This window comes from Canis lupus, chromosome 3 (assembly GCF_003254725.2).
Source record: "Canis lupus dingo isolate Sandy chromosome 3, ASM325472v2, whole genome shotgun sequence".
In the NCBI taxonomy this organism is placed as follows: domain Eukaryota; kingdom Metazoa; phylum Chordata; class Mammalia; order Carnivora; family Canidae; genus Canis; species Canis lupus.
The window spans coordinates 69,223,828-69,251,634 of NC_064245.1; the positions used below are offsets into that span (position 1 = coordinate 69,223,828).

General features: G+C 45.7%; 1 protein-coding gene and 1 long non-coding RNA gene across 3 annotated transcripts in view; one reads left to right on the plus strand and one right to left on the minus strand.

The window, feature by feature from the left end:
- The first annotated feature begins 10,184 nt into the window (after positions 1–10,184).
- ZNF518B (zinc finger protein 518B) lies at positions 10,185–27,239 on the plus strand. 2 transcript variants are annotated; one of them, XM_025437158.3, is made up of 2 exons: positions 10,185–10,316; positions 20,632–27,239. In XM_025437158.3, the coding sequence occupies exon 2, from the start codon at positions 20,837–20,839 to the stop codon at positions 24,080–24,082; it is 3,246 nt and encodes a 1,081-aa protein (XP_025292943.1). In that variant the 5' UTR covers positions 10,185–10,316; positions 20,632–20,836; the 3' UTR covers positions 24,083–27,239. The 2 variants fall into 2 exon arrangements, with proteins under 2 accessions (XP_025292943.1, XP_025292944.1); XM_025437159.3 differs by lacking the exon at positions 10,185–10,316 and adding an exon at positions 10,639–10,791.
- The window catches only part of LOC125754888 (uncharacterized), a 191,303-nt gene continuing 181,248 nt past the window's right edge, over positions 17,753–27,807 (minus strand). Inside the window, exon 3 of the long non-coding RNA XR_007409934.1 lies at positions 17,753–18,506. This is a non-coding gene — a long non-coding RNA (uncharacterized LOC125754888). The remainder of the gene's footprint in view (positions 18,507–27,807) is intronic.

Below are 27,807 nucleotides of genomic sequence, written 5' to 3' on the forward strand. Positions count from 1 at the left end.
TTAGAAGATGGTAAGGAAGCAGAGAAAGGCCAATAACATTCTAAAGGTTCTTCGTTTTCATCCATCCTTTCCTTTATCCAGAAATTATTCCATTCTGTGTCAGGCATTGTTCTAGGCACTCAGATGGCAGTAGGGAGAAAACTACGGCTCCTCCAGCTCTCACTGGGGAGAGCCAGGAGAAAGATGACAGACAAAAATTGTAAAGTCTAGACATTATAAAATATAAGGTCTGTTGCCCCAATGTTTTAGAGCAGCAATGTCCACAATAGCCAAACTATAGAAAGAGCTCAGATGTCCATCAACAGATGAATGGGTAAAAAAGATGTGGTATATATATATGCAATAGAACACTACTCAGCCATCAAAAAAATGAAATCTTGCCATTTGCAACAAGGTGGATGAAACTAGAGGATCTTATGCTAAGTGAAATAAGTCAATCAGAGACAATTATATGATCTCACTCATATATGAAATTTAAGAAACAAAACAGGATCATAGGGGAAGGGAGGGGAAAAAAAATCAAACGACAAAATCAGAGGGGGAGACAAACCATAAGAGATTGTTAACCATAGGAAACAAACAGGGTTGCTGGAGGGGAGAAGGGTGGAGGGATGGGGTAACTGGGTGATGGGCATTAAGGAAGACAGGTGATATGATGAGCACTGGATGTTATAGAAGACTGATGAATCAGTGACCTCTACCTGATACCAATAATACATCATATGTTAATTAACTGAATTTAAATAAAGAAAATTTGTTTAAATACTTTACTAAGGGCAAAAGGCAATCTTAGCTTAACATATCTGGGCCTCCAGGATCCTGTGAGTCTGTAACATACAGAAATTCCTTTGGAAAGTTCCTTTATTTCTATCCCCCAAGATATGTGTTAGCAATCATCCACCAAACATCTGACCCACTAATATATATCTGAAAGGTCTCAAGACTAAGGTTTTACCTGACAGTAATGAATGACCTTTTCCCAACAGCTAGCCACTCAAGGTCCTGGAAACCTTGCTTGAAATTCCTTAGAGGCTTATCCTATCCCTAACCCCCTGCCAACTTGAAAATATGTGATGGGCCACTCCTCAGGACCTCAGTATAGGTATACTGTCCATGGGTCCTGTCCCTGTGCTTTAATAAAACCACCTTTCTGCACAAAAAAAAAAAAAAAGTCCCTTAGAGGAAATTGAGTCATAAAGAAATGAATAGGGGAGAGAAGACAGTAAGTGCCAGACACTTGGCGATTTTAAATAGGCAGTCAGGGAAGGCTTTGCTAGGATATGACATTTGAAGAGGATGGAGATGATCTCATCAGGCATGTGGATTTCTAGGGCAAGGGCATCCCAGGCAGAGAAAGTTAGTATTCAGGACTGAGGCAACCACATGCCAGCAGTTCATGGAACAGCCAAGAGACTAGTCCCTCCTCTCTGTCACATGTTTGTCCACTGGAGTGTCCCAAGTGTCTATAGCAGTGCCTGGCACATAAGCAGGCACTCAATCAATGTCTGATGAATGAATGAATGAACGACTAACTAGTTGAGAAGCACAGTAATCGGAGGGAGGTCAGAGAGGTGACAAGAATTGATGATGTGGAAACTTGCTGCCCTTGGGAAGATGGGCTTTGACTCTGAATGGGGTGGGAGGGCTCTGGCAAGATTCAGAAACAGCCCAAGACTTCAGTTTAAAAGGATCGTGATGTGATGAGCACTGGGTGTTATATGCACCTGATGAATTATTGAAAACTACATCTGAAACCAATGATGTACTATATGTTGGCTAACTGAATTTAATATTACAAAAAAAAAAAAAAAAAAAAGGATCACTGGCTGCTGAGTTGAGAACAATCTGAAGACCAGGGAGGGCAGAAGCAAGGAACGCAGTCAGGAGGCCACCGTAACTCAAGCAGGTGACACTGCTGTCTTGGGCTAAGAGGCAGCAATGGATTAATGAAGAAGGTGTCACCTATTTTAAAAGCAAGGAGATCCAGGAAGAAAGGAGCTCAGAAAGCCAGAGATGGGGCTGGGATTCAATCCAGAGAGTCTGAAGCCAGGCCAGCCCAGGCGCTGAAGCCTAGCTGTTCCCTGAGGGACCACGGAACCCTGAGTGGGCACCTGGGGTGTGCAGCTTTCACTAGGATGAGCCCTCTGATCTCAGGCAGCTGCTGCTAATGTAGGGCTTTTGTGTGCATTAGAAGGCACCCTTCAGAGTAAAATGGGCTCATTTGAGACCAGAGCACCAGCTGCTTTTCACCCTACACCCTCTCCACAGCCCAAGCAATTTCCACCGCCTGGAACACTGCAGGAAATTAGTAGTCCATGTCCGCCCCCCCCCCCCCCACCATGGTCACTTTCTGGGAGTGTGAGAAGAGTAAGCCACCATTGGGTGCAGGATTTGTGATCCCAATCATCACCGGAGAGAATGCTTGATCAAATCAGTCCAATTCCCCTTTGGACCAGCAAAAAGAGGTAAAAACAAATTAACAACAACAACAAAAACCCTTACACTTCACACAGAGGATGAATGTCAAAGAATACCTAAGAAAACTCAGGTGAAAAAAAATACATAGTGGAGAAGAGGGTGAGGAGGTAATCTTGCCTTACGAGATTGTTTTTTAACAGAAAGCCAGCCTAATGTTTGAAACATACTAGAAATTCAAAAGTAGGAAACATAAGATGTAAAGGTAGTATTACACAAGTCAGTGGGAAAGGGGTGGCTTGTTTAAATACATATTGCTTCATCCAAAACTGCCTACAAACGGGGTGGAAAAGGCAGATTCATTCTTCCTTTTATCTACATTTAAAAAAATTTCATGAGAACGAAATCTTTAAAGGTAAAAAATAAACAACTATTTAGAAGAAAATCTATAAAGATATGTGTATGCTCTTGGAATTTGTGTCAGTGTGTATCTGGGAGATTTCTTAAGCAAGGCAGGACAATCAAACAACAAAAGGAAAATTAAGCATTTGATTATGTAACTATTTAAAACATGACAAAAAAAAAGAGAGAATAAGCAAAGTCAGAAAGAACAGACTGTGACAGACCTTTGAAGCACAGTAGGTCAGATAAGAGATTCCTATATATGCTACTTTAGTAACTCCCATAAATTAAGACTATAAGGGAAATAGTCCAATTGAAAATAACTCAAAGGATAAAAATAGCCATTTTATAGAAGAGGAAATCCAGATGCTCATAGACAAATGAAAAGGAGTTCAACCTCACAATTATCAGGGAAATGCCAATTAAAGTAACAATGAGTTAACATGTTTTTCACCCAACAGGTGGCAAAAAGTTCAGAAGAATGTTACACTCAGTAGGGAGGGCAAGGGGACCCAAAGCCAAGCAGGAGGTTCTATAAATTGTTAATAACAATGGACACTGGAATTACTGCAGGGCTTAGAAAATTAACCTGGCAAGCTCTATTAAATATATATATATATATATATATATATATATATATATATATATATATATATATAACTTTCTACTCAGCAATTCTAATGCTAGAAATCCATCCTATGGAATTAAAAGTAGAGTAGTTCATTTATGTTTCGGTTTGAGAATAAAATGTGCTCAAAATATAGGTGACAATGCAAGGTACATTCTGCAGCACTGGAAATACAGTTTTCATGACTGGCTACCTAGAATTTTCATATTTTTATTTATAATTGATAAAGATTTTCAGATAGGTACCTGCAAGCACTTGTCTGCAAATAACAGGTCCTCAGTGTAGGGGGGTCTTTATTTCCAATAAATGTAAAGCCAAATTGGATATTATAATACTGGATATAATTTTTTTATTATTTTTAATTACTTGAGGAATCTTGATACCGATCGCCATCCTGCTAGCGAGCAATGTTCAGCCTTGTGAATGACATGCCAGCTGAGTACCTGATTCTGAATACATGCATCTGACCCTCAGGAACCATGCATGATATGCACACAGAGCTCTCTTCCTATTTAAAGAAGGAAGAGAAGACCCAATGCCCTTTACTCTGAGATTCCAATAAAAACAGCCAGAGCCTTCGCTTACAATAAGAGATGAGATGGCCCTCACTTGATATCTTGATATCTGGAGAGTTTTGAAGGGGTTCGGATGGAGACTACTTGTATTTCTTCTGCAGACTTCTCACTCTGACCTGTTGGTTCCACTGATTTGAATTTGTAGATCATCCAACATACACTCTTCACTTTTCGCGCCATGTTGGCTCCTGCTTTGTCCCACTGTCCCAAACAATGGATGGGTTCATGTTAGATTTTCCTGTAAGCGATAGTAAATCCAAAATAGCAGTTTATTTCCCTTTTAAAATTAAGTCAGGGGACAGCTCTGTGATTGTCAGGAACCCAGGTTCATTCTTTTACCTTATTGCTCTATCACCCTCAGTAAGTTATACTCACTAGCAGTGCAAGCCCAAATCATCACTTCTTCATTCTTTTATTCAAGCCAGCATAATGAAGAAGGGGTTGAGAACACATCTGGTTGTCATGCATATTCTAGGTCTATTTATTTCCCATTGACTAGAACCCAGTGACATGATCCATCTAGCTTCTCCAAGTTAGACTTGAAAATTTAGTCTTTCCTTCTGAAAGTTTCTTGCTGTAAGTTAAAAGTACCCAGTTAAGCCAAACTCTCCGTTTTGCCTCGGCAACTGGCAATACATCAGTTGGTGGCTGCTTTGTCAGCATGGCTGATGTCAAGGAGCCAAGTTCTTGGCAATCCATGGTGGACATATGGCATAAGTGGAAAATAAACCTAGGTCTTTTTTAAAACACTGAGATTTGGAGGTTGTTCATTGCTACAGTATAACCTAGCCCGTCCTAACTGATGCAATAGCTAAATCACCTGGGGCTCTCAATCTGGGCATCTCTTAAGTCTTCTACAAAGTTAACTCATCTAATGTTCATATCCTATTATTACCCTCATCATATCATAGATGAGAAAACTTAGAAATGAAAGAGTAGAGGAACCGTTAAGGGTAGATATTTGGACCTGGGGATTCCAAGTCTGCTTTCATGCCCTGGTCATTCAAACCAAGATGGTAGGCACTCAACCATTAGAGAGTGTCTGGTGAGTGCCAGGCCCTCTCCTTAGATGAACAAGACAAGCCAATAATTTCTTTGATCGTGTAGGATAATGAGAAGACCCAAATACACAAATGATTGCAGTTTGTCAGGAAGAATGTAAACACAGAGATGAGCTAGAGTGCGGGGAGGTGACGGCTGTGGGAGATTCAATCGTTAGAAAGACTTCTAAGAAAGGGGGGGGGAGCGGTTTGCAGGGATCCCTGGGGGCTCAGCGGTTTGGCGCCTGCCTTCGGCCCAAGGCTGATCCTGGAGTCCCGGGATCGAGTCCCGCGTCGGGATTCCTGCATGGAGCCTGCTTCTCCCTCTGCCTATCTCTCTCTCTCTCATGAATAAATAAAATCGAAGGAAAAAAAAAAAGGGCGGGGTTTGAGCTGAGAGGAGAAAGACCAGAGATGTCCCAGACAGAAGGAACAGATGCTAGGACCGTGGGACAAGAGAAGCCCCATGCATGAGCCCTGCAAGGGGGAACCAGCGCTGCAGAGCACAGGAATGAGAAGCCAGGACGAGATGCTGTCGAAGGTCAGGTCCCGCAAGGACTCTTCAGCTGGGGAGTGGCTCCAGCTCCAGCCGTGTGCGCTGTGGAAGGATGCTCTGGATGCTTCAGCACGGATGAGGGTGGAGGCAGGGAGGTGAGGCGGCTGGCTATCACCGCAGCCTAGAACTACCTGCCCTCATCCATCCTTTCTCAACACACGGGCGTCCACTGCATGTGGCTAGATCGCAGCCTGAGCCACGAGCGACCTGAGTTGGGGTACACCGCCCCCCCCCCCAACTCCCTACCTTGCTCCGCGCATCCCGCGCTGGGCCGCGGACGCTGCGTCTGACGGCGGTGAGCGCTCCCCTTCTGCGCTCCGTTTCGCGCCTGCCTCGGGAACCTCTTCGGGGACGCCCTGTCCTATTCAGGCTTTGGCTCCCCCTGGTCCAAGTCCAAGCAAGGCGCGACGCTGGCGGCTCAGGCCGGCCTGGCCATGGAAGCCGGGTCTGTTTCGGGCCTGGCATATGCCAACCCTGGCGCGTCCGCGAGGAGCAAAACAGCCACGACACGGACACGACACGTGCGCAGGTGGAACTCAACAGCCCGGCGGCGGGGGCGCGCGCGGACTTGTCAGTCTAGGCAAACGCCAAGAGTGGGAGGCTGTGAGTCATCAGGAACCCCCTCGACCCACTCTACTGGTCCCCAGGTAGGCATCTGCCTTTGCTTAAATTAAATACCAACTTTGCAAACGCTGGTCGCGAGAGCGCACGCGGCCGGGCAGGGGGCAGGGAGTCCCCCGTGATCTAGCCTGCGCGCCGTCTCCACCCCCGCCGCTCCCGCGGCCTCGCAGAAACCGGAGCAAAGCAGCACACCTGGAAGAAGTCGGGCGGGAGGAGGGCGCGGGGCGGGCAGCGCCAGCCGCCAGGTGAGCGCCGAGCTGCCCGCGCCGGTAGAGCTCTACAGGCGCGGACCGCAGGGCCGGCCGCGCAGCGACGCCACCGGCCGCCGGCGGTACTGCAGCGCTCCCGGTCGCGGCCGCGGGGCGGGGGGCGGGGGGCGGGGAGGCGTCCAGGCTGCCTCGAGTGGCTCCACCGGCCGCGCATGCCCGGTGCGCTGCTCGCGGCTGCGGCCGCCCCACCGCGCGGTCCCGCGGGGCTCCGGAGGCGGCTGAGCCGGCGAGTGCCGCCCGCAGCGCCGCCCGGTGGCACGACTCTGGAGTTGATAAAAGCGTCTCAGAGACGGGCAGTAACTAGCCCAAGGTCACACAGCCCGCGCAGAAGAATAATGGGATTGGGATTCGGACTCTGCAGCCTCCTCCCTCTGCGCCCCAGGAATGGGAGGAGCAGGGAGCTTGAGTATCTTGGTAGTCCTATAGGACCGTGGGGACCCTGAGCAAAGAGGCCTTTCTCCCTCCTTCACAGGTGAGCCAACAAAGGCTCAAAGAAGTTACTGGATACGCCTGAAATATTTTAAACAAACAAAAGCCACTTCTAGGGTTTCCTGTTGATGCTGTCTTGAAATGCCTGAGTTTACAAGTCTTTGTCCGCCCCGCCCCCTCGCTCCCCCGCAACTAGCCCGAAGTTCCAAACCTGGTTGTTAGAGACCTGGTCTTTTTCTTTAGGCGCATTGAGGCCGAGTACCTTCCTCCAAGCCACAGGGTCCTCACTGACAGAATCCCGGTGAATGACCCCTTAAGATCACAATTTCGAAGTGCCCAGGATGATCTAGGGCCGCACTGTACTTCCTTCTCTCCTTCAAACATTGGCAACTCTGCCCACCCCAGGGTCTTTGCACCTGCTCTTACCCTTCGTGTGAAGCTCCTTCCATCTTCCCATGCTGGTTTCTACTCGTGACTTAGAGCTCATCTTCAAAGTTCCCTTCACTGAGCCTCTTAGATTATCCTTTCCCTTGCTCCCTTCCACCACCACCCAGTTTTTCCTCTCTGACCTCTAGGGCTCCCTAATGCTAATTACATATTCCATTCATTGTCTGAGGTCACCACCTCCGGTAACACCAGTGCTCCCTGAAGGAGCCTGGTCTTGCTCCTTGAGTACTCTATCCTCAGCACCTAGCTTATGTCTGCACTAAATAGGTACTCAGTAAATGTTTGTTGAATGAATAAGTAAATGACCCGACATCTCCCAATCCTTATACTCAGTGACTGATTTTGTTCATATGCCTTCCCTCCTCTCTCCTATTCAGTAGGCAATCATATCTGAGAGCTTGTCTTCATTTCTTAGAGCTGCAGTAACAAATTTATTCTCACAGTTCTGTAGGCTAGAAGTGTAAAATCAAGGTGTCAGCAGAGCCATGCTCCCTGGGAATGCTATAGGGGAAGATCCTTTCTTGCCTTTCCCAGTTTCTGACAGCACCAGGTGTTCCCTTGGCTTGTGGCATCATAACCCCACATTGGCCTTGTCTTCGCATGGCGTTTTCTTCCTGTATTTCTGTGTCTTCGTGTGGCATTCTCCTCTCTGAATTTCTTCTTTGTGAAGGACACCAATCATACTGTATTAGGGCCCACCTCATGACTTCATTTTAACTATGTCTGCGAAGACCCTATTTCCAAATAAGGTCACATCCACAGGGGTGGATTTGCATTCATAACAGAGGTGATCTTTGGAACACTGGAAAAGAATTTAGGCAAACTCAGCAGGATGGGGAAGGAGACACATGGGCAGCCAGCCGCACATGTAGGACATGCGCCCTGGTTGAATGTCCAGCAATAATATTTCCAGATGAACTCTGCCTGCATCCAAGAGGGGATGATATGCCAATTTTAAGGATTTCTATGGGAGTGGTCTCTATTCCTTCTTGGCCCTCTTCCAAACTGCAAACACCCCCACTTCCAGGCTCTCCAAAAAGCATTTTATCTGCCTTAATATGGTCTTCTGAGAACATGTAAATCTGCCAGGGACTGTGCTAAGCCTTGACCTGATTTCTCTCCTTTAATGTTGACAATTGGCCTGTGAGCTGGGTCCTATTGTTCACTGAATTTTACATGAGAAGCTGAGGTTCAGACAAGCTAGGGAGCAGGCTCACAGCTGGGATTTATAACCAACTCTATCTAATTCCAGAAAAATTGCCAGGAGAGCCAGAGGTACTCTTTCATCAATTCTGTGTGACCCAAGGGGGCAGAATTGCAATGCCTGAGTCAATGTTACAAGCAGAAGCAACAATTCGGCTACATTTTAGGAAAAATTATCTAATGCTTAGACTTCTGGTTCTCCAATGCTTACAATTAGCAGCTTTTCCTGATTTAGCTCCTTATGCCACTAGCGATCTGTAAGCAGTGCCCAGTTTGGATTCTCTGTGTTCTTCCCAAGCCCTCCCCGATCTTGAGGGGGACAGAATTCTTTCTACATAAATGGGGTTTGTTTTTTCTGAGAAAAGGTCTGCTAGCTTGAATGAGCCATAGGAGATAGAGGACCAGGAGGCTCCCTTATGAGGAATCAAAGTCGAGCCTTGCAGCAAAGAGCAGGAGGAAGAACTTGCTGGTGGTGATCCATCTCTGGGTTGGCATTCTCTCCGCCCAGCTCTTGCTATTTCAGTGGCGGGCTGCCGGTGACTGACGGGGTCTTCCTGAACTCCCACTTCCCCGTGTTGAAGAACTGCCTTCAGCCCTGTAGCTCCTTCCTGCTTCTGGCCAATGTCCACACACCCTGACCTCTGGCCTACAACAGGAAGGTGTTGGAAACCAGCCGCGCTCCTTCCGGAGCTTTGAAATCAACTGTGGCTGTTACTCCTGGAGAAACTGCGCTTCCCGCCGTCGCTGCTCCCTGCCCACACCGTCTGCGTTCCTAGGGGGCACTTTTATTTTGTGGGGAGCAGCATCCGAGTCACTGATTATTGGGACCGGGCCTCTTTCTTTTCTAAGAAAGGGGGTCTATTCTAGACACACTTTCTTTCCAGAAGATCAAAAGTGCTCTTGTGGGGAAAAAAAAAAAAACAACAAAAAAAAAGTGCTCTTGTGTTGGGAGTGCATCGTGGTTCCCAGAAAATGGTATTGGGAGTCCAAGGAGCAGAAAAAAAAGAAAAATGAAAAACACTGGCATTAAATGAGCTCACACCATCTCCAGACTGTCCCAACCACCTACGCGATAGATGAAGCTCTGTCTTCAGGTGTGGCCTTCCCCGCCTTTAGCGGCGCCAACGCTGAGCCTCGGAGAGGTCAGGGGGTTTCTTTGCCCAAGGTCCCGAAGCTAGGATGCAAGAGTCGGGATTCGAACGCGCCTCAAGGCCGTGTCATTCACTGCCGCTTTCGAAAGAGGAAGAATCTGGAGGCTGGAGAGCCGAGCTCCCGCTCGCTGTCGCGGCTGGACTTCAAGCTCCTCGCGGGCAGGGAGCCGCCGCGCCCTCGGCTGGGGGCTTGCACCCAGCGGGCGCTCCCGAGCGGTCCTCCTCCCGGCGGCGACGCAAGGGGCTGCGCTCTCCTTCCGAGCCTGCGGCCGCCGCCTGCGCACGCTGTGGACGGGCTGGGCGGAGCGCGGGGCCCAGCACCCCCGACCGCGGCGGGTCGGCTCCCCGGGCGGCGCGGAGACCCCGCGGGGGCCGGGCGCAGCCTCGGGAATCCCGGGCGCCGGGCGCGCCGCAGCCGAGCCTGTGCCCCGCACTGCGCACGCGCGCCGCCGGCCCGACTCCGCCCCCCCGAGTAGGGACCTACAGCGGGCGCGGCGGCGGCGGCGGCGGCGGAGGCGGCTGCGGCCGGCGGCCGGCGGTGTAGACGCCCCTACCCTGGGAGCCGGGCCCCGCCGGCCGGGTGAGTGGTTGAGCCGGGGGCGGGGGGGGGGTTCGCGCGCGGAGGGGGGGCCGCGCGGGGCGGGGGCGGGGGAGGGCCGGACGAGGCCGCGCCGGGGCGGGACGGGGCGGGCAGCCTCGGGCCGGGGGGGGGGGGGGGGGGCGGGGGGGGTGCGGGCCGCGACCCCGCGTGCGGCTTGGCCGGCGGGCGTCGTGACGCAGAGGCGCCCCGGGACGGGGGGGGGGGGGGCTGCGCGGGCCCCGGGGCGGGGGGCGGGGGCCGGGGGCGGGCGGGGTGCGGGCCCTTTGTGCCGCCGCGACCCGCAGGCTGGCCTCCCGCGGCGGCGGCGGCGGCCCGAGTGGAGGCCCCCGGCCGGCCCCTCCGCCCGCCCCCAGCGTTTTAAATGATGCATCTCCTGCGAGGGTTCCTACCGGTCGGCTCCGAGCAGGAAGTGTCGTCAGGAGGCCATTTTTAAAGCCTCCTGCGGGCCTCGGAGGTAAGCGTTGACGTGTGCGGCCGCCCGCGGTTACCGGAGAGGAGACCCCGCGGCCGCGCCCCGGCCCGGCCCGACCCGACCCGACCCGGCCCCGCCGCCCCGCGCGCCCGCCTGCAGCCCGCGTCCCACCGGCCTGGGCGCGCCAACAATAAACTTGAGAACCCGACTGGCATTGTGTCTCCTCGGGAGTTCGGCGGCGTGCGCCCGGCCTGGGCTTGCCACGGACCACCTCTGCAGCAGCCCCGGCGGAGAGCGGGAGGGCGGGGGCGGGGGCCGCGGGGGTTCGACTCGCTCCGGGGCTCTGCAGGCTGCCTTTGCGGGACCGCCCCCATCTCAGCTGCACCCACCCCCTTTTTTTTTTTATCTTGCGATCTATGGGTTGTGTTGGGCAGTTTCAGGCCGGGTGCAGAAGAGTGAATAGATTTCTTCACCGGAAAGGGAGACCAACGGAGAGGGAGAACGAACAAGTACAGTCCTTGTAGGCAAGTGTACCCCCCCCCCCCCATTACAACAACCCTGACTTTCAAAACCAGGGCAGTGTCGGACAAGTGTATCAGCCTGACTGGCATTCAATAAGTCGAAAACAGCGAAATAGCACGCCGCCCTGTGTTGGAGGTCTACACGGCTGCACTGTAATGTGTTACGGCCTTTCAGGATCCTCTCTCTCTCTCTCTAAGTTTAGAATTGAAGTCATCAGGAGTGAGACAGCTGTGGTCTCCAGGAGCTTGCAGTGCTTTCCTAGAGGAACGGAGAGAGAATAGGAATGTATGTATGTGTCTTTATCTTTTCTCTGAGTCACGGATGCAAAGTTCAGCCCAGCCTGTGATGTGTGTACACAACGGGAGATACCGGCCAAGGGTTCTGGAAGCCCAGCAAATAGCTCTTTAGAAACCAGAACGCAAGTAGAATGTTTGGCTCTGTCAATTGTCTAAGGTCGACGTTCTCTCACCTAGGATGCACTTTTTAAAATCATTTTTTTTTTTTATCTTGGATGTAATATAACCATGAAAAATAACCCTTCTGTATGTATCCGGTTTTGTTCTGCTGATAACATTCATTACAGATGCATTTTTGAAAACAAAGGAGGGCATTGTTTTATCGAGCCTCCTCCCTGATGTGTCAAACTAATGTAGATTTTTAAGAATTCATTAATATTTTTAAGTCTTGATCTCCATTGGTGTTTTTGCCTTTAAGTAAGGGAATCTGGGGCAAGTTTTCAGGCAAGAGGAAGAAGGAACATTTGGATGATTGTTGACACAAAGGCTGACCTTTCTTTCACTCACTCATTCATTCATTCATTCCTTCAACTAATGTATATGGAGTACCTCCTGTGCCAAGCCCCATGCTGTTGACTGTGATAAATGAGGTCCTCACAGAGAGGCTTCCCAGTCTTGATTGCTCTCAAGCTGCTCGGGGATAGACTGCATTTTCTTTGTTTACCTATGCCAACCCCTCCAATTGTAATTTCCAGAATCCATCCTTGGAGTGAAGGGTCCACAGACTGTAATCCAGATGTTCTCATCATGGAGTGGGGATGGTGAGGCAGCAGAATCCCTGGGAAGGATTGTAAACTGCATGCCTCAGCCCATCTCAGGAAAAGGGCAATCTGATTTATTAGTTCACCTGAGCCCTAGGAAGCCTTTTCTTCTTTTTTATTTTAAGCTCCTCTGTTACTTTGCAACACATCCCTGCTCAGAGAACGTCTTGGGGGCTCATTCTTATTTTCTAGAAGAAAAATCCTGGTGCAACCGAGACTGCACAGACTCAGGCCTTACATCCAAGAGCCTGGCTTCTGCTGCAGGGCATTTTGTGCAGTGCGTGGAAGCCTCACGGGGTGCTGGGTGTAGAAGCCTACGCCAGGGCCTACAGTTAGGAGGCCAGATGGGGCTTGGTGCCTGAGAAGACAAGACCTGAAAGAAGGAAGAGCCCTGGAACTTGCCACGCTTTTGACTCATCTGCAGCTCTCCGGCACCAGGCAGGAAGTAAGAACAGTACTTGAGTGGCAGCAGATGCCGTGTCTTCAGTTCACAGTTTCACACAGTCCGGTAGCAGAAAGCAAAGAATTTAGATTAGACACCAGCGGATCAACTCCATGACCTGGGAAACGACACATAGCCTCTCCAGATCTGTTATCTTAGAAGAAGCAGATAATTGAAGGTACACTTTCAGGAGTATTGAGGTAACGTATGAAGGTGCCTCTACAGGCCCCTGGCACCCCTTCCACCTGACTTGGGTCAAGATGCTCCAAGATTGCCAAACACAGCCAGCCACTGAGAGCTTCCTGATCAGATCACCGGTACAGCACTTGCCGCCTCACTGAAACCACCCTTTTAGGACTGCTCTCCATCTCCCATTACACTCCTTAAAGACAGCAGCCCATAGCAAGTGTGGGGATAAACAGTCCTGGTTTGTGCTCATTGTACTAGCGCCCTGCCAGGAACATTTACATTCCCAAGAATCTGTAAAGTGGATACTTACACACCTACAGAGAGTATCAGTGATGATATTTCCAAGGTCAAATGGCTAAACAGGAGCAGGACCCAAAGTTGGCTTGCCCAGCACTCCACCCCCATCCAAGGCCACTGCCTTGCCCCCTCTCTAGCACCCTTGGCCGGGATGGGGATATAAAAGATTGCACAAGGATGTTCATAATATTCTTGCCTTCCCCCTCACACTCCTTTGCGCCTGTTTTGTCAGGGGGTTAAGAACCTTGGCTGTACGTGAGATTTACCTGGAAAGCTTTTAAAACCCCCGCACACACAGTGGGGCCCAGGCATCATTTTCAAAGCTCTCCAAGTAATGCTGATGTGCAGTAGGGTGACCATCCCAGGGACCTCCTTCAAAAATAAGTTTAACATCCTGGGCATATTATGACAAGTTGGTCACCCTAATGCAGCCAAAGTTAATAATCACTGGTGTAGTAAGATTTCTTCTGTGTTTGTGTTTTTTATTAAACTTTTAATCCATTTCATCTACAAATTTGGGTTTTCTTTAAGCCAAAAAGAAGGGGGGAGAATACAAAAATGTGTCCTTTATTTTTGTCACTTTAGAGACCTGAAGTTCCTAGGTGTCTTCAGTAACACACAATTCTGTACTGTTGTTTGTAATACTACTTTGTTTTTACCTTGTGCTTTTTTTAATGCTAACAAAAGCATAATTTCCCCTTAACATTTTTTTTTTCCACCTAGAGAACTGTAAGTTTTATACTTTAAGAACTCTATCACTGGTCATATTCTTTCTTTTAAAAGGTCTTCTCTTAAACTGTTAAAAAGAACATCCGTGTAATAACTTACTTTGCTTTCTGGTATAGTCTCAGTTGAAGAGCTTTACAGTGTCAAGTGGGTCCCCAAATAACTCCTTCCTAGATGGGACTGGGGAGAAGATCCTGGCCCCCCAGCCCCCTGAGGACAGCCTGCTGTGAGTCCTTTATCTCATCAGGCTGATTTGTTAAGAGTTTCTGCTTTTCAGGAGTTTACCAGACTCTTCTACATTCAAAGGAGACTTGCAAAAATAGGTTTCTTTCTAACGGAACATATACTGCTTGCCAAACATAAGGTTACCTGCTGCCTGCATATACCTCTTCCTTATATCAGCATGTGAATTGGGCATCATAAGTCCCACTTTACAAGTGAGAAAACTCAAGCTCAGAGCAGGTTAATAAATTCAGAATTGCACAGCTCTTAAGTCCAAAACCTAGGTTTTAAACATTGTTCTTGAAATTCCAAGTTCATTGTCCTTTCTACTCTTGCACTTTTCCCCTAGAAAGCAGAGGAACCCGAACAGGGGCTTTCTTGTCCAGCCTTCTTGCCCCATTCTGTGACCTAAGTGATAATGTTTGGTTTCAGAAGGAAATCTAGAATCCCATAGGTGGTGTGTTTGTCTGCAACTTTTGGAAGTATATCTCTGTCATTCAGGGGCCATCAATTTTCAGTTCAGTCGTTTTGAAGTGCAAAGTAGTTTGACAGAAAAGATCTTACTTAGCTGTTTTTCTTTTCTTAGAAGTATTTACCAATTCAGTTCAATTCTGATTCTTTGCAATGGTTCTTGCTGAGTGAGGTACCAGTTTCTTTCTAAATGCCATTTTATCTGCGCAGTGTGAGCACTTCACAGGCCTAATGTTGGGGTTGGGTTCTTTTCCTCTGATCAGGTGTTACTTGTCTACATGCTGCTGGGCACTTTGAGGTAGAATGCTTTAAATTTTTGCTTGCTGGGAAACATTTCTTAGACCAGTTTTTGCTATGACTAAGTAGATAAAAAGGAACAGAAAAGAATTTTTGAGCACTTGTGCCACAACCTGAGTGCTTTGCATATGTTACCTTGTTTGGCTCTCCTAATTACCTTCTAAGTCTGAAGATCATGAAGCCTGTTTCCTTGCCTGACAATGAGCAGAGAGAACCACTTGCCTAAGGACTCAACAAATAGAAATCAGAGTTTGAGCCACAAATCTTCCAGTTGCATTCCCTTTGCTCTTCGTGGGTCCTGCAGCTCCATCCCTGCCCTGGCACTGAATTTGGCAGGAGCCACAGTGGGAGGATTTCTGGAGAGAGCTTCCTAAATATGCTTCTCCATCCAAAAATGATGCAGTCAGTCAAATTCTGATGACTGAGTTTGGTGAGCTTCTCAACGAACAGAATCTTGATGACCCACGAATTACATGCATGTGATATAATTGGCCAGCCGCTGTTCACATTCACATCCAACATCCAGTTCATGCACTCGCAGGAATATTTCACAATTCACCGGAGCTTGGAGAGGAACAGGTAGTTCAGTAACTAGCCAGTACCTAACCTAAGTTGTAGGGAATACTGTCATATGTAGTTGAAGCATCTTTCCATGTTAGCCCTTTGCCACTAAGGCTAGGTGATGATCTTGCCCCAGAGATAAATTGTATTTTAGGCTATACAACCCAGGAAATGTAATTAAAATCATGAAGTGAATTTCAGTGTATATTCTGGAAAGAGCAGTTGCTAGGCAGGGAAGCAGCAAATATTTTAACCCCTTTGTGATTGGTATGATTTCTTTCTCCATTTACTTCATGAAAAGGGGGGAAATTATATTTGTAACAGTTTAACACTGTATGTCCTATTATCACGTAATCCTCATGACAAGCCTAGGACATAGGTACTATTAGTGTTGGTTTTACTGATGAGGATTCAGACAGTTGGCCTCAGGTCATACACCTAGAAAGGGATGGCACTAGGTTTTAAATCCCTGTAATACAATTCTAGAATCTGTAGGTTTATGTCATATTGCTATTTATTTCTTTTCTAATTCTGTTGAGCACTTGGCATTTCCAGTATTTACAAGTCTGATGCTTCCGTCTTAATAAGAATTTGTACAATCCTCACAGTTTCTATGGGCTGCAGTGACGCTGTCCTGGTGTCTGACAAGACTCAAGTCTTTTTCTCCATAAGTCTCCATAATAAGCATAAGAAAAACCAGGGCAAGTGAGCTCAAAGTCAAAAGAAAAACCAGCAGCAGTGAATGCTGCACAGCCTTTTCCTCAGGAGGAGAAAAGACTCAGTCTTGAGGAAGCACACTTGTGTCATACGGTGCACTTCTCTTTGGGGTGTGTCCGTCATCTTTGGCTGTTGCTGTAGATAAATCTGCATTAAAAAGCTCATGGTGTGCTGTGAAAAAACAGACAACTTAACAGTCATTGGACATTTTATTTATTGTGTCCAGGGCTAATAATACTAAGTATTTTCTGTGCTTTTGAGACTCTTCCTAAGGCACCCCCCCCCCCCAAAAAAAAAAGTATGTTTCCAGTTCTAGGAGGTCAAATGCAGAGGTTTGGGAATAGAGGCATGAGTTTGAAAGGTAGGTAAACACCAAAACCAAAGTTAGCAGTTTGCTGAGTGCCCTCCCATGTCCAGGGCATACAAGGGCTTTTATCACCTCACATAAGCCTTGGTCATCAGCCCACTGGGCAGCAGTTTGCCAAGAGGACCCAACTCCCCAGGTGGTTGCACCTTCCATGAGGAGTGGGCCCTCGAGCCGGTCACTCGGGTACACCCACACGCAGTACCAGAAGCAAAGCCACCTTAGTTCTTCCCTGCCAGTCACTGCATCCATTCACCCCTGTCTTTGGATGCACTCAGACCTTTTCCCCTAACAATTAGCCACACACGTTGCAAAGGCCAAAGAGAACTTGTTTGGAAGAAGCCTGATATCTTTGTCACCTGGACTGAAGGAAGTACCAGTGTAGAAATATTGCATTACTTTGAGAGTGGTTTAGAAGCCAGGAAGACACTTGTAAACAGGTGACCATAATTCAGATAAGGCCTAGATGTCTTGCCTTGCATTAAACTGTATTTGCTAATCACAGCCTCGCATTTCCTACAGGCCCTTGCTCCTAAGGATTCTTAATTCAGAATATCTGGTGAGATAGTTTTCTGGAAACACCTCTGAGAGGACTACACTCCTTCACCACTGTAGCTGGCTTGCTTAATCCCCCTAGGGAACTTTCCTCCATCAGCATGCTCTCTACTTCTTGCCAAGTATGTGATCTTACCATCCAGTCTGCTGAGATTTTGAGTCTTCAGTTATTTAGGAGGAAAGACATCCCCCAAGTTTTAAGAGGACTTGGGAAAAAAAAAAATGGCAAAACTGCTTTCTATAAATTTTGAAGAACCCTGGAGGCCGGGAAAGGTGCTGGAAAACTAAAAATGCACAGTTGGAATCCTGGTTTGAGTGAGTCTTCAAATGAAGAAATCTCATCACAAGAGTCTTGAGAATTTCTTAGCGTTAATATGTGAGATGTTGAAGTAGTTGTTAAGCAGTTTGTACCAGGCAAGTAAGTTTCTTCTTTCCTCCCCTCTCTGCTCTCCCTTTTTCCTCCTGTCTTCTTCCCCCTCCCTCTCTCTGGTTAGTAGGATTACAAGGCTGATAGCAGATACAATATCAACTGGCATGCAGATCTTTGGAAGAGAGTTGAGAACCAGGGACTGAATGACAGAAAAGGTGTGTATTAATATAATGGTTTATGAAGAGGGATTATGTTTGTAGCCCCAGAATCAGTATATAAGAAAGTTACAAAATCACTAGTTTCATTTACATTTAAGGGCAAATTCTCAACAACGAGAACTACATGAAAATAAAATTAGCTGCCTAAAAGGCAGAAATTTTGTTTATGGCAATGTTAGACTGTTGGTTGTATGATCAACTGGTGAAGATGATTTTAAAAGATCAAAATGTTGCTGGAAGTTTTAACTAGCGATTTCTAATCCTGGCTTTTACCAAAACTACAGTGAGTGCTTTTATAAACCACAGATCTCTACCTCCTCCCCTGCCTCATCAGGATTTAGACTCACTAGCTCAGGGGTAAGTCCAGAATTGTCTGTCTCAACTATGATGCTGAGGCTCCTCCATGTTTGGGAACCACTGGGCCAATTCCCCTTTAGAGTCTTCTTCACCTGTGGGTCCTTGGAGCCAGCCTTCTCTTGGGTTCTGGTCACAGATATTTCTCCCTTTGTTTTATTGGGATGAAATTGCCCACATGACCACATTGTTGGCAGTAGCATTCCTGGATGGTAGGAAAACTGATTTCAGAGGTCGGCTCTGGGAGACTGGGCTTGGAAATCACATAGATGAACAAGCAGATGAGAACAGGTAGCTCGCTTGAGATTACCTGAGTAGTTGCAGGTTATGCTTCTAGAAGTTCTGGTACTAATAGTGTCACTGGAGTCTCTCCCTTCACTAGATCCAGTTTATACCTGGAAAATGAAATGCATGTGAGTTTTATGAGTGAATCTTGAAACTTCTACCTGTCGTGTATACTAGGAGTGCAAAATGGAAGTTCTTGTCTTTGCCCATGCTTATCAGTTTGCCAGCTGGAAGCACCCACGTGTCCTGCCCCCTTCACAGTCCCCGTTGTATCGGTATGTGTTTGAACGCTAAGGGCAGAGGTAGCATTTTGCAACCCCACGGGGCCTCTGCCCACTTGGTGTCTAAGTATACATACATGCTTGGAGTGGGGCACGTCTGATCAAGTCTTAGGTGCCACCAGGGTTCAACAGCATACTGGGAATTGCTTTTGAAAGGAGACCGCTATCTTTTGCAAAAGCAAAAGGGAGAGACAACACTGCCAAAGAAAAAGCATGTTGTCAAACATAGTGTGTTCTTACGGTCCTTTCCAAAAATGCTTTTACAGGGCAGCTTTTAGTTTGGATCTGAATATGCAATAATTATTTTTCTTGACCCTACAGTAGGACCTTCTGCTCCCCCAGGTTGGCCCTTCAGACTTATTTTGCATGGCTCTTGGCCTGTGATCATGTGCCAGAAGAAAGCTGCTAATTCCACCTCCTATTGCTACTCATCATCAGTCAGACACTGGGTACCTCTGTGTGCCTCTTGACACTTAAAGAACCACTTTAAAACTTCAGAAGTGTTCTCTTCTACCCTTGAGTGTTTTAGTCATCGTGGCAGCGCCATGAGAGAGGTTGGATAAGTATCCTTCCTTCTCATTAACAGATGAAAAAAAAATGAGGCTCAGAAGGCTTCAGTGTTTTTTATAAGGTCATAAAAGAAAGGTTTTTTTAGTAGATCCCCAGCTAGAATGTTTTTTTGTTTGTTTGGCTTATGGGTCTTATATATTCTGAAAAAAGAACTTGTACTTAAAGATAATCATTTTTATAGGAGTATCAGTGTTACACATATTATGGCATTTGCTGTAGGGACATTTCTGCTTCTGCCACCACTGCCCAGGCTGCCCCCCCACCCTCACCTCAATCCCCCACACTCTCATTCCACCCACAGATGCTTGTCTGTGCAGCAGTTAGAGGCTCTGTTGGGATATAAATCACATCAGGCCATGTCACTGCTCTAGTCTCCCCTGGTTATCTTTCTCAGGTACAGGAAAAGTCACGTCCTTATGACTCTGTGCTAGAGCTTTCCTTAACCAGTGCCCCCACTGACTCTGATCATACCAACTGCTCTTTCATTTATCTCCTCTCCTTGCTGACTGTCCTCTGTTCTCAGCCTCCTTGCCATTCCTCAGTTGGTCCAGGCCCACATCCCACAGACCTTTGCCTTCTTTGCCTGAAATTCCCTTCTCCCAGACAATTACAGTACTCACTCCCTGCTGCCCTGAGGTCTCTGCTCAATTGTCAGCTTAACTGGAGTCTTTCCTGACTCTCCATACCTCTATATGCCAGCTCTGCAACCTCATCACTTAACTGGATTTTGCTAACTGCCCTGCACCACTCAGAACAGTGCCTGACACGTAATAGATGCTCAATAAAATCTTGAAGGAATCAGTATTTGTCTACCTAATATTGCCAATGTATTATTGACTTCTTACATTTGTGAAAGTAAATGTAGCATAGAGAGAGCTGGGAATCCAAGCTGCTAATTAACAAATGACACCTGAGCCCCAGCCCTAGCTTTCTCCATGACCTGATAATTTGTGTGTTTAAAAACTGAAATAGAAAAATAAAATAAAATAAATTAAAAACTGAAATAGTATTCTCCTGTACAGGTATAATATGATATTATACCTATGAAATTGCTGGGATGTTCTCCATGACACCTAAAAATAACTCACTTATTAAGGACTGTTCTGAGTGGCAGCTGGGATTTCCTTGTTCCTGGCCTATCTACTTATGGTTGGTCTAAAGAGATGAGTTCTTAGAGGGCTGAATTTAAAAATATCTTCCGTTTAGGCTTATTTGCCCCTTCTGTGGTACTGCGTTTTACTGTCGGTGTATGTTTAAGAAAATATGTGAAGGTTTAGCATGAAATATAAAGATCATTGAAATACAGGATAAGTTTGGAAATAGCTTAACTAAACCTTAAGTTCACATATTAATCATGCTTTCTGATGTCTTTTTTTCCCTTTAGTTTTGCCCGGAATATCAGAGAATTGGGAACAATTGTATTTTGGGATCATACACCTACTGTGGTGGTTTATAAGCAAGGATAACCTGACTATGCCCGCCCAGGAAGTCACTGCTTCTCTGCCAGTCGGGAAGTTAAATGAAGGATGGCCCCAAAGGATTTTATCCTGTGAAGTCTTCCTGGATTTTTTGGCTTTCCCTTTTTAGAAATGCAAATAAAGAAGATGAAGGATCTTGGACGGCAGTTATATACCACTCAAGTGAACAACAGACATAATTCCTTAACCATGTCACCCAAACAGCCTACTGCTAATAGAGCAACTCGACCAGATAGACAAGAAGCGCAGGCTCTTTTGTGTCAAGGCTCAGAGGCAGAGGCTGCCATGATGACTGTTGCTACATGTGTGAAGTGCAAAAGTGTTCACAAAATCCCGCTTCAAGATTTGAAAAAGGGTACCGGGCCAAGCCAAAAGGAAGACAAATACATTTGCTTCAAATGCAACCTAGGTGTGGCTGCTCCCCATTTTCATTATGTGAACAGCAATCCCAACGCTACTCCTGTAGGAAATAAAGCCGAAGCCATCTCAAGTTCCGTCAGTAACAAATTTAAGGTAAGGAACTTTAAGCCAGGCAAATACTATTGTGATAAATGTCGATTTTCCACAAAGGACCCTCTGCAATACAAGAAGCACACACTTCAGCATGAAGAGATTAAATTCATCTGTTCTCACTGCAACTATGTTTCTTACACAAAAGGGGAGTTCCAGAGGCACCTGGTGAAACACACAGGCGTATTCCCTTATCAGTGTGAGTACTGCGACTATGGTGCTATTAGGAATGACTACATTGTCAAACACAGGCGGAGAGTACATGAGAGGGCGGGGGGAAAGCGGCTGCCCAAAAATGTTGCCAAACTGGAGCCGAAAAGAGTCAGCACATCCAAGCAAAACACAGAGCTTTTCAAAGCTCCCAATCCAAGGACTGCATTTCAAAATAAGTCATCAGATCAACTCTCAAGGTTCTCTCTCCATACGAATAAAGACAAAATGCACAGTATCATGTTGTTGCCTGAATCAAAGGAATACCAAAAAGATGTAGTATGTGTTCCAAATAAAGTGACCCTGTCGGAGCCAAACGAAGGCAGTCTGTTTGAGAACAAAAGTGTGGAGGTGGAAGTGCTGTCTCCAGCAAAAGAGCCTGTCCAGCCGGGAATGCCGTTAACTGTGGTGGCACCAGCAGAACTCGTCGTTCCTGCAAACTGCTTAGCCCAGTTGATAGATGTGAAGGTTGTCAATGGGACCCAGCAGCTGGTCCTGAAATTGTTTCCTCTGGAAGAAAGTAACCGCCCTGACGCTGGTGGGGGCGAGGGGGGCAATTCTGAGCGTATGACTAGAGAGAAGCGTTTAGTTGAACCAGAAAAAATGGTTTCTGCAGGCCAAACAAAGTCACTGGCAATTGAAGGGAATGTTGGAAAACTGGCAGGCATTGATAATCTTCAGTCGTCAGTTCAGAAACAACTTAAAAATGTGAAGTGGGTCAGGTCTTACGATTTTTTCATGTCCAATTCTAGTGTGCACGACCGTGGAGAATCCCTCCTCAACCCAGATACAGTTGAGGATTTCCCGAAAAAAAGCAGTATGTACCCACACAGACCGGCTTTTCCTTCTCTCTCCTTAAAAGGTCATTCTCCAGCATCTCTAGTAAAAAACAGTATTTTCCACAGTCTTGGAGCTGCATCAAATCCCTTTCCATATAAAGCTGCTGTTTCTTTTGCTGAAGATGGAAGGAACTTACACGGTGACTTGCAGCAGTTGCTTCCCCTAGCTGCATCACCTACAACCATGTCCTTCTCTGGAGAAAAGGGCTCATTGTCTGTAAGTACAAATAACTTGGAATCTAGAAATGAGATCAGTGTTCCTATAAAAATGGTTCCCTCTCATCGGAAGCTGAAAGACAAGCAGATGGAGGAACACAAGGCAGTTTCAAATACAAGCCAGATTTCCTCTCAACATAAAAGCGAGTATTTACACATAAATATGCCAGGAGAAGATAGAATCAGGTCTCAGCCACCTAGGGAGGAGCCTTTGGAATTAAAGAATCCTGAAAGGACTAAAGACTCTTTTGATGGTCCAGTCATCTCATCAGTATTTTCTCTGAGCTCTGGGTCTGAAAATGTCCCTGAGGGTGTTAAGTGGAATAGTTCAACATCCAAAATAAAGTCAATTGAACTCTTGCGCAGAAAGATAGCTCAATTAATTGAATCCTGTGGTAAGCCATCATCTTTGTCTGCAAATAATGCACATCGCCGTTCTGTAGGGCAGACGTCGAAGGAAACTTCAAAAGCTGCTCCTGAAGGTATCCACGAAATTAACGTATCATTTACTGGCACTGGCTATTCCACAGGCACGCTCCCAAAACCTCAGGATGATGGTGGTATTAATGGACAGCTTACTCATCAGCAAATATATCCACAGTTTATAGAAGGCAGCAATGGGAATACTGAACGGGTAACCAGGAAGGCCCATGTTGCTACTCCAGTATTGATCCCCAAAGGGGCTGTATTGAGGGTTCTTAATTCTTCTGAGGATGCACACATTATAGAAGCCACGTGTGAAGCACCTGTCAGCATACCTTGCAGTGAGACACAGTTAATAAAACCCATTCCGTTATGCCCAGTGAGACAGACAGACTCAGACTTACAGTCTTTGACAAGTGAAAGTGGGCCAATAGATATGTCTCAAAATTTTGATATACCTCTTCGGCCAAAACCAAGAAAAGAGAGTTCTTTTTGTAGCACCATGCCTAAAAAAACTGGCCCCCTGCACAGTCAGCAAGGAAGCAGTGAACTGAGTAAGCAAGGGAAACTGCTTTCCAGAAGTCTTCCTATCAGTAAAAATAAAACCAAACAAGTGAACTCATCCAAGAAGAAAAGTAAAATCCAGGCTGATCCCAGCCGCTATCTCAAGGATCCTTCAATTTTCCAGGTTGCAAGACAACTTCGACTGGTAGCTGTTAAACCAGATCAGTTGATTAAATGCCCACGTCGGAACCAGCCCGTCATCGTATTAAACCATCCTGATGTTGACTCTCCAGAAGTGACCAATGTGATGAAGGTAATAAACAAGTACAAAGGCAACGTTCTCAAAGTCGTCTTGTCAGAGAGGACTAGGTGTCAGCTAGGCATCAGACGGCATCATGTTCGCCTAACATACCAGAATGTGGAGGAGGCCAATCAGATAAAAAGGCAAATGATGTTGAAAATGAAACTTAAAAAAGTTCATAAAAACAACTACCAGGTGGTAGATTCTTTGCCTGATGACTCATCACAGTGTATATTTAAATGCTGGTTTTGTGGGCGACTGTATGAAGACCAGGAAGAGTGGATGAGTCATGGCCAACGGCATTTGATAGAGGCAACTAGAGATTGGGATGTTCTTTCTTCCAAGGGCAAATAAGTAAAAAATGGTTTTTGAAGCAAATTATTTTCTTACTTTTAGTTTATTCTAGTTTGTTTTTTCCCCTCCCTCCCTGACTCAGTAGGAGAAATACAGATTGTAGAAATGGGAGGATCATTCATTCTTCAGAAACCTTGTAGGAATGTTGAGAGCCAGGAGTCTTAACCGGAGATAAGTGACCAGACCTTGGAAGCTAGTGGAAGCCCCTGAAATCGTACGCACAAATCTATGTATACGTGTTTTTCTGGAGAGAAGTGAAACTTCCAGATTTCCAGTGGGATCTGAGACTTTTCTTTGTTTAGCACCCCTTTTTTCTGAGTAGTTACATATTTGTTGTGATCTATTCAGAGGGACAAGTTTAGTGTTTTACATATTGCTCTTTATACAAAATGCTACTGAGGAATTAAACCCGTATCTTGGTGTGCACATCCATTTTTTTTCTGCATTAACTTATGTGCTGAATATTTGGTACATAATGGAAATTATACCTTCTACTTTGTTATCTTAAATTTGGTTATAGAAAAGTGGCTCTTTTAAATTCCTCACCCACTCTGCAGTACTCAGAAGTGTCTGTAGCACAGAGCATTGTGCTTCCGTTGGCCATTTTGAAGAATGATTCTGAGGGTTTGCCTGAATTTATTACGTCAAAAACCTTTAGTTTCTTTTTAAATGTCTTGATTTATGACAGTTGGGGAGGGAATGTGCCTTAAAAAAAAAAAAAAAAGGAATGGTCACAGATGGAAAATAAGATTAAGGCCACTCTCACGAACATAAAGTAACCCAATTTAAAATGTGAATCAATAGGCTTCTTACAACATAGATAAAGTTCAAGGCAGGACTGTGAAGGGAGTTATGACTTTAATGTAGCCATTAGTTTTCATTTGAGAACCCATGCACAGACCATGGGCAAAGGCTGCGCGTGATTTCTCCACCACTTAGGATCCAGGATGTTGCCTCCAACCTAGCTCATAGCCTGCTCTCCCTCTACCAGTTTTCCGAACAGGTTCTCCTTTGGAGTGAGACACTTCCCTACTCACCTCCTGTCCCCTTCATTTTGTGCCTCTGAGGCACCTTAAGGCTTTCCCTCATGAAAATACTAAAGCAAGAACCAACAAAATAGAAACATCCCGCTATCTTTGTGGAGGTTATAGAAACACTACTCCTGGTTTTCACTGATAATCACAGTACACTTCTAATTTACCTTCACCTTCACAGTCTGTTCTCCCTCTCACTCACCTTTCCTAGGTAGTAACTCGTGAACACCTCCCCTCTCCACCATCAGATGCCGGGACCATGGCTGGTCCACACAGCACCTTTGTGTGCATTAGGAAAAACTCCCTTTGCACCTTCACCACCTGTTGGGCAGATAGGTGGCCAGGCACAGGGAGCTCAGGCTGGATTTCATCCTCACCAACCCACCTGCCAGGCACCAACCGTCTCAGAACACACAGGCACGGCTACAGGGCAGCCCCCAACTCTGCATTTTCCTCCCTTTTAAGACTGCTCCTTCCTTAGGCAGTTGTTAGTGCGGTGAATGAAACTGGGAGCCATTATATCTGAAAAAGACTTGAGTGAGATTTTCATGTTGGTTAGTTGGAACTTTGATTTTTTTTTTTTTTTACATGTGTGAAAGTCTTAAACTATCTTCTGATAGGTGGAGTTATAATTCTTTGTAGTTGGTTCTCAAGATAATCAACATTTCTAATGTTTAACTGAATACATGATCATGAAGTTGGTTAATTGGTTTTTATTGGAATTTAAAATTTGGGTTTTTTATATGTGTATATATGTTTATATGTGTGTGTACACATATAAATATTTTTTACCATATGAAAACAGCTAATTTTCTGATTTCCTATTTTATAATGAAATTATGTGGGCTGGAAAAATATAAGACACTTTATATTCTAGAAATTATTTTGGAAGCACATTTTTATAATGGTATGGTCTCATTTTTAGAAAATGAAAGCACAAGTAAGTGATGAGTCTGATTTATATGAACAAACAGGAGTAGGAATCCCTGAGGATCATTTCATTGCAGTATTTCATCCCCATGCATTTCTAGTTGGTGCTTTTTGGGAAATGAATCCTATGTACCACTTCACCACATAGAGGAGAGTGCTCTCAAGTGAACCATGTGTGGATATGTACCCTGCCAGCATGATAGAAGGCTCCTAAGTTAACAGAAGAAAAGGCTGTGATTTTTTTTTTTTTTCTCCTATACCTCACTGCTTAGTAGCATCTTTCTTGAGAGGCTAGAGCATGACCTTTCAGGAAAGATGACTATGAATCAGGTCACAGTGTTAAGTGTCAACATGAAATATTTATACTTTGTAGCATCAACCGTTTTCCAAGTATTACCTAAAATTCAGCTTACATACTTTATGGACCTAAATTTTATGAATAAACTATGTAGCTAAGCTTTTTGAGGATTTCCTGAGCTACAATACTTTTTGAGGAATTAAGAAGGCTCCTGAAAGTCATAAAAAATGAGAAAGCAAAACATGTCTGTCCTCCCTATATGAAGAACTTTAGGAAATAGCTTAACGTGTAGGTAAATGTCCTAAAACATTTCTAATGAACGAGGTAGGGGTAGAATTGTGTTGAGTATTTATGTACTCCCACCTTGATTTTGAAGGACCTGTGCTCATGAAATTTTATTAATATTTACTAATAGAATTTTAAACTTATTTCTTAGAGTTTTTTACTTTTGGGGGTCAGAAATGATATGATCTTATAGTTATGACAGAGTGAAAATTTTTAAAAAGATTCATAGTCTCATAGATCATATTTTACTCAAATTTTTATCCCCTGCCCAAAACATTTTGTGAGCCCCACTCTGGGCCAAATGCTGTTTATTAAACTACACTGAACACAATATATTAACCCTCAAAGGTTCCGTCCCTCTTTCTTCACAACCTACTAAATAAACTATCCCAGGAAACAAAAATGTGATGTTGCTTGGCCTTTGGAATAATTTTTGAACCTGTACATGTCAATATGAGCAGAAAACAAAACATTGCATAACATGTCTGAAGCATTAGTGTAAGTCCTGTGTTAACAGTTTATGTGTCTGCTGCTCTGGTTTTGAAACACGTTTGTATATAGATCTAGAAGTTGGCGTAAATTTTGTTAAATAAAGCAACTGTAAAACGTTCTCTGCCCTTTCATTTCAGTGATAAGAGGGCTTTTTATTACATAGCCTATCTTGTGGGATACATTTCTGATATGTAAAGGCAGCCATCTGTACAGCACAGGTGCTCTGAATTCCATCCAGGTATATGTTGAGTTAGATGTACTGCTGGTTAACCATGCATGCTCTGAAATGGACCAGGTCATTTTGCTTTGTTTTGTTTTGTCTTTGTCTTAAATTCACAAGAGATGCTGGTTTAGGCAGCAGTAACAGTTTTCATCCCATGGTCCATGGCCTCATCGGAGATGATAATGTGGCCACTGAACCTGGCCTCTCAGCTGGGAGGGGATTGGAACAAGAGAGCTCCCAAGGGGTTGATGAGCCTGCTGGACCACAGGAGCAGCTGCACTGCTGATGCCATCTTCCCAAACATCCTCGCATCTGACTCCACGCATACTTGAGAGGAAAGACGAGAATATTTGGAGGGGGTGCTTGGTTCATCATTCCAAGGAGCCAAAAAAAGAAAAGAAACGGACTTGAGTTTTGGCAGACCCTGAAGAAAACCTAGAGATGTGAGTTGATGTAAATTCAG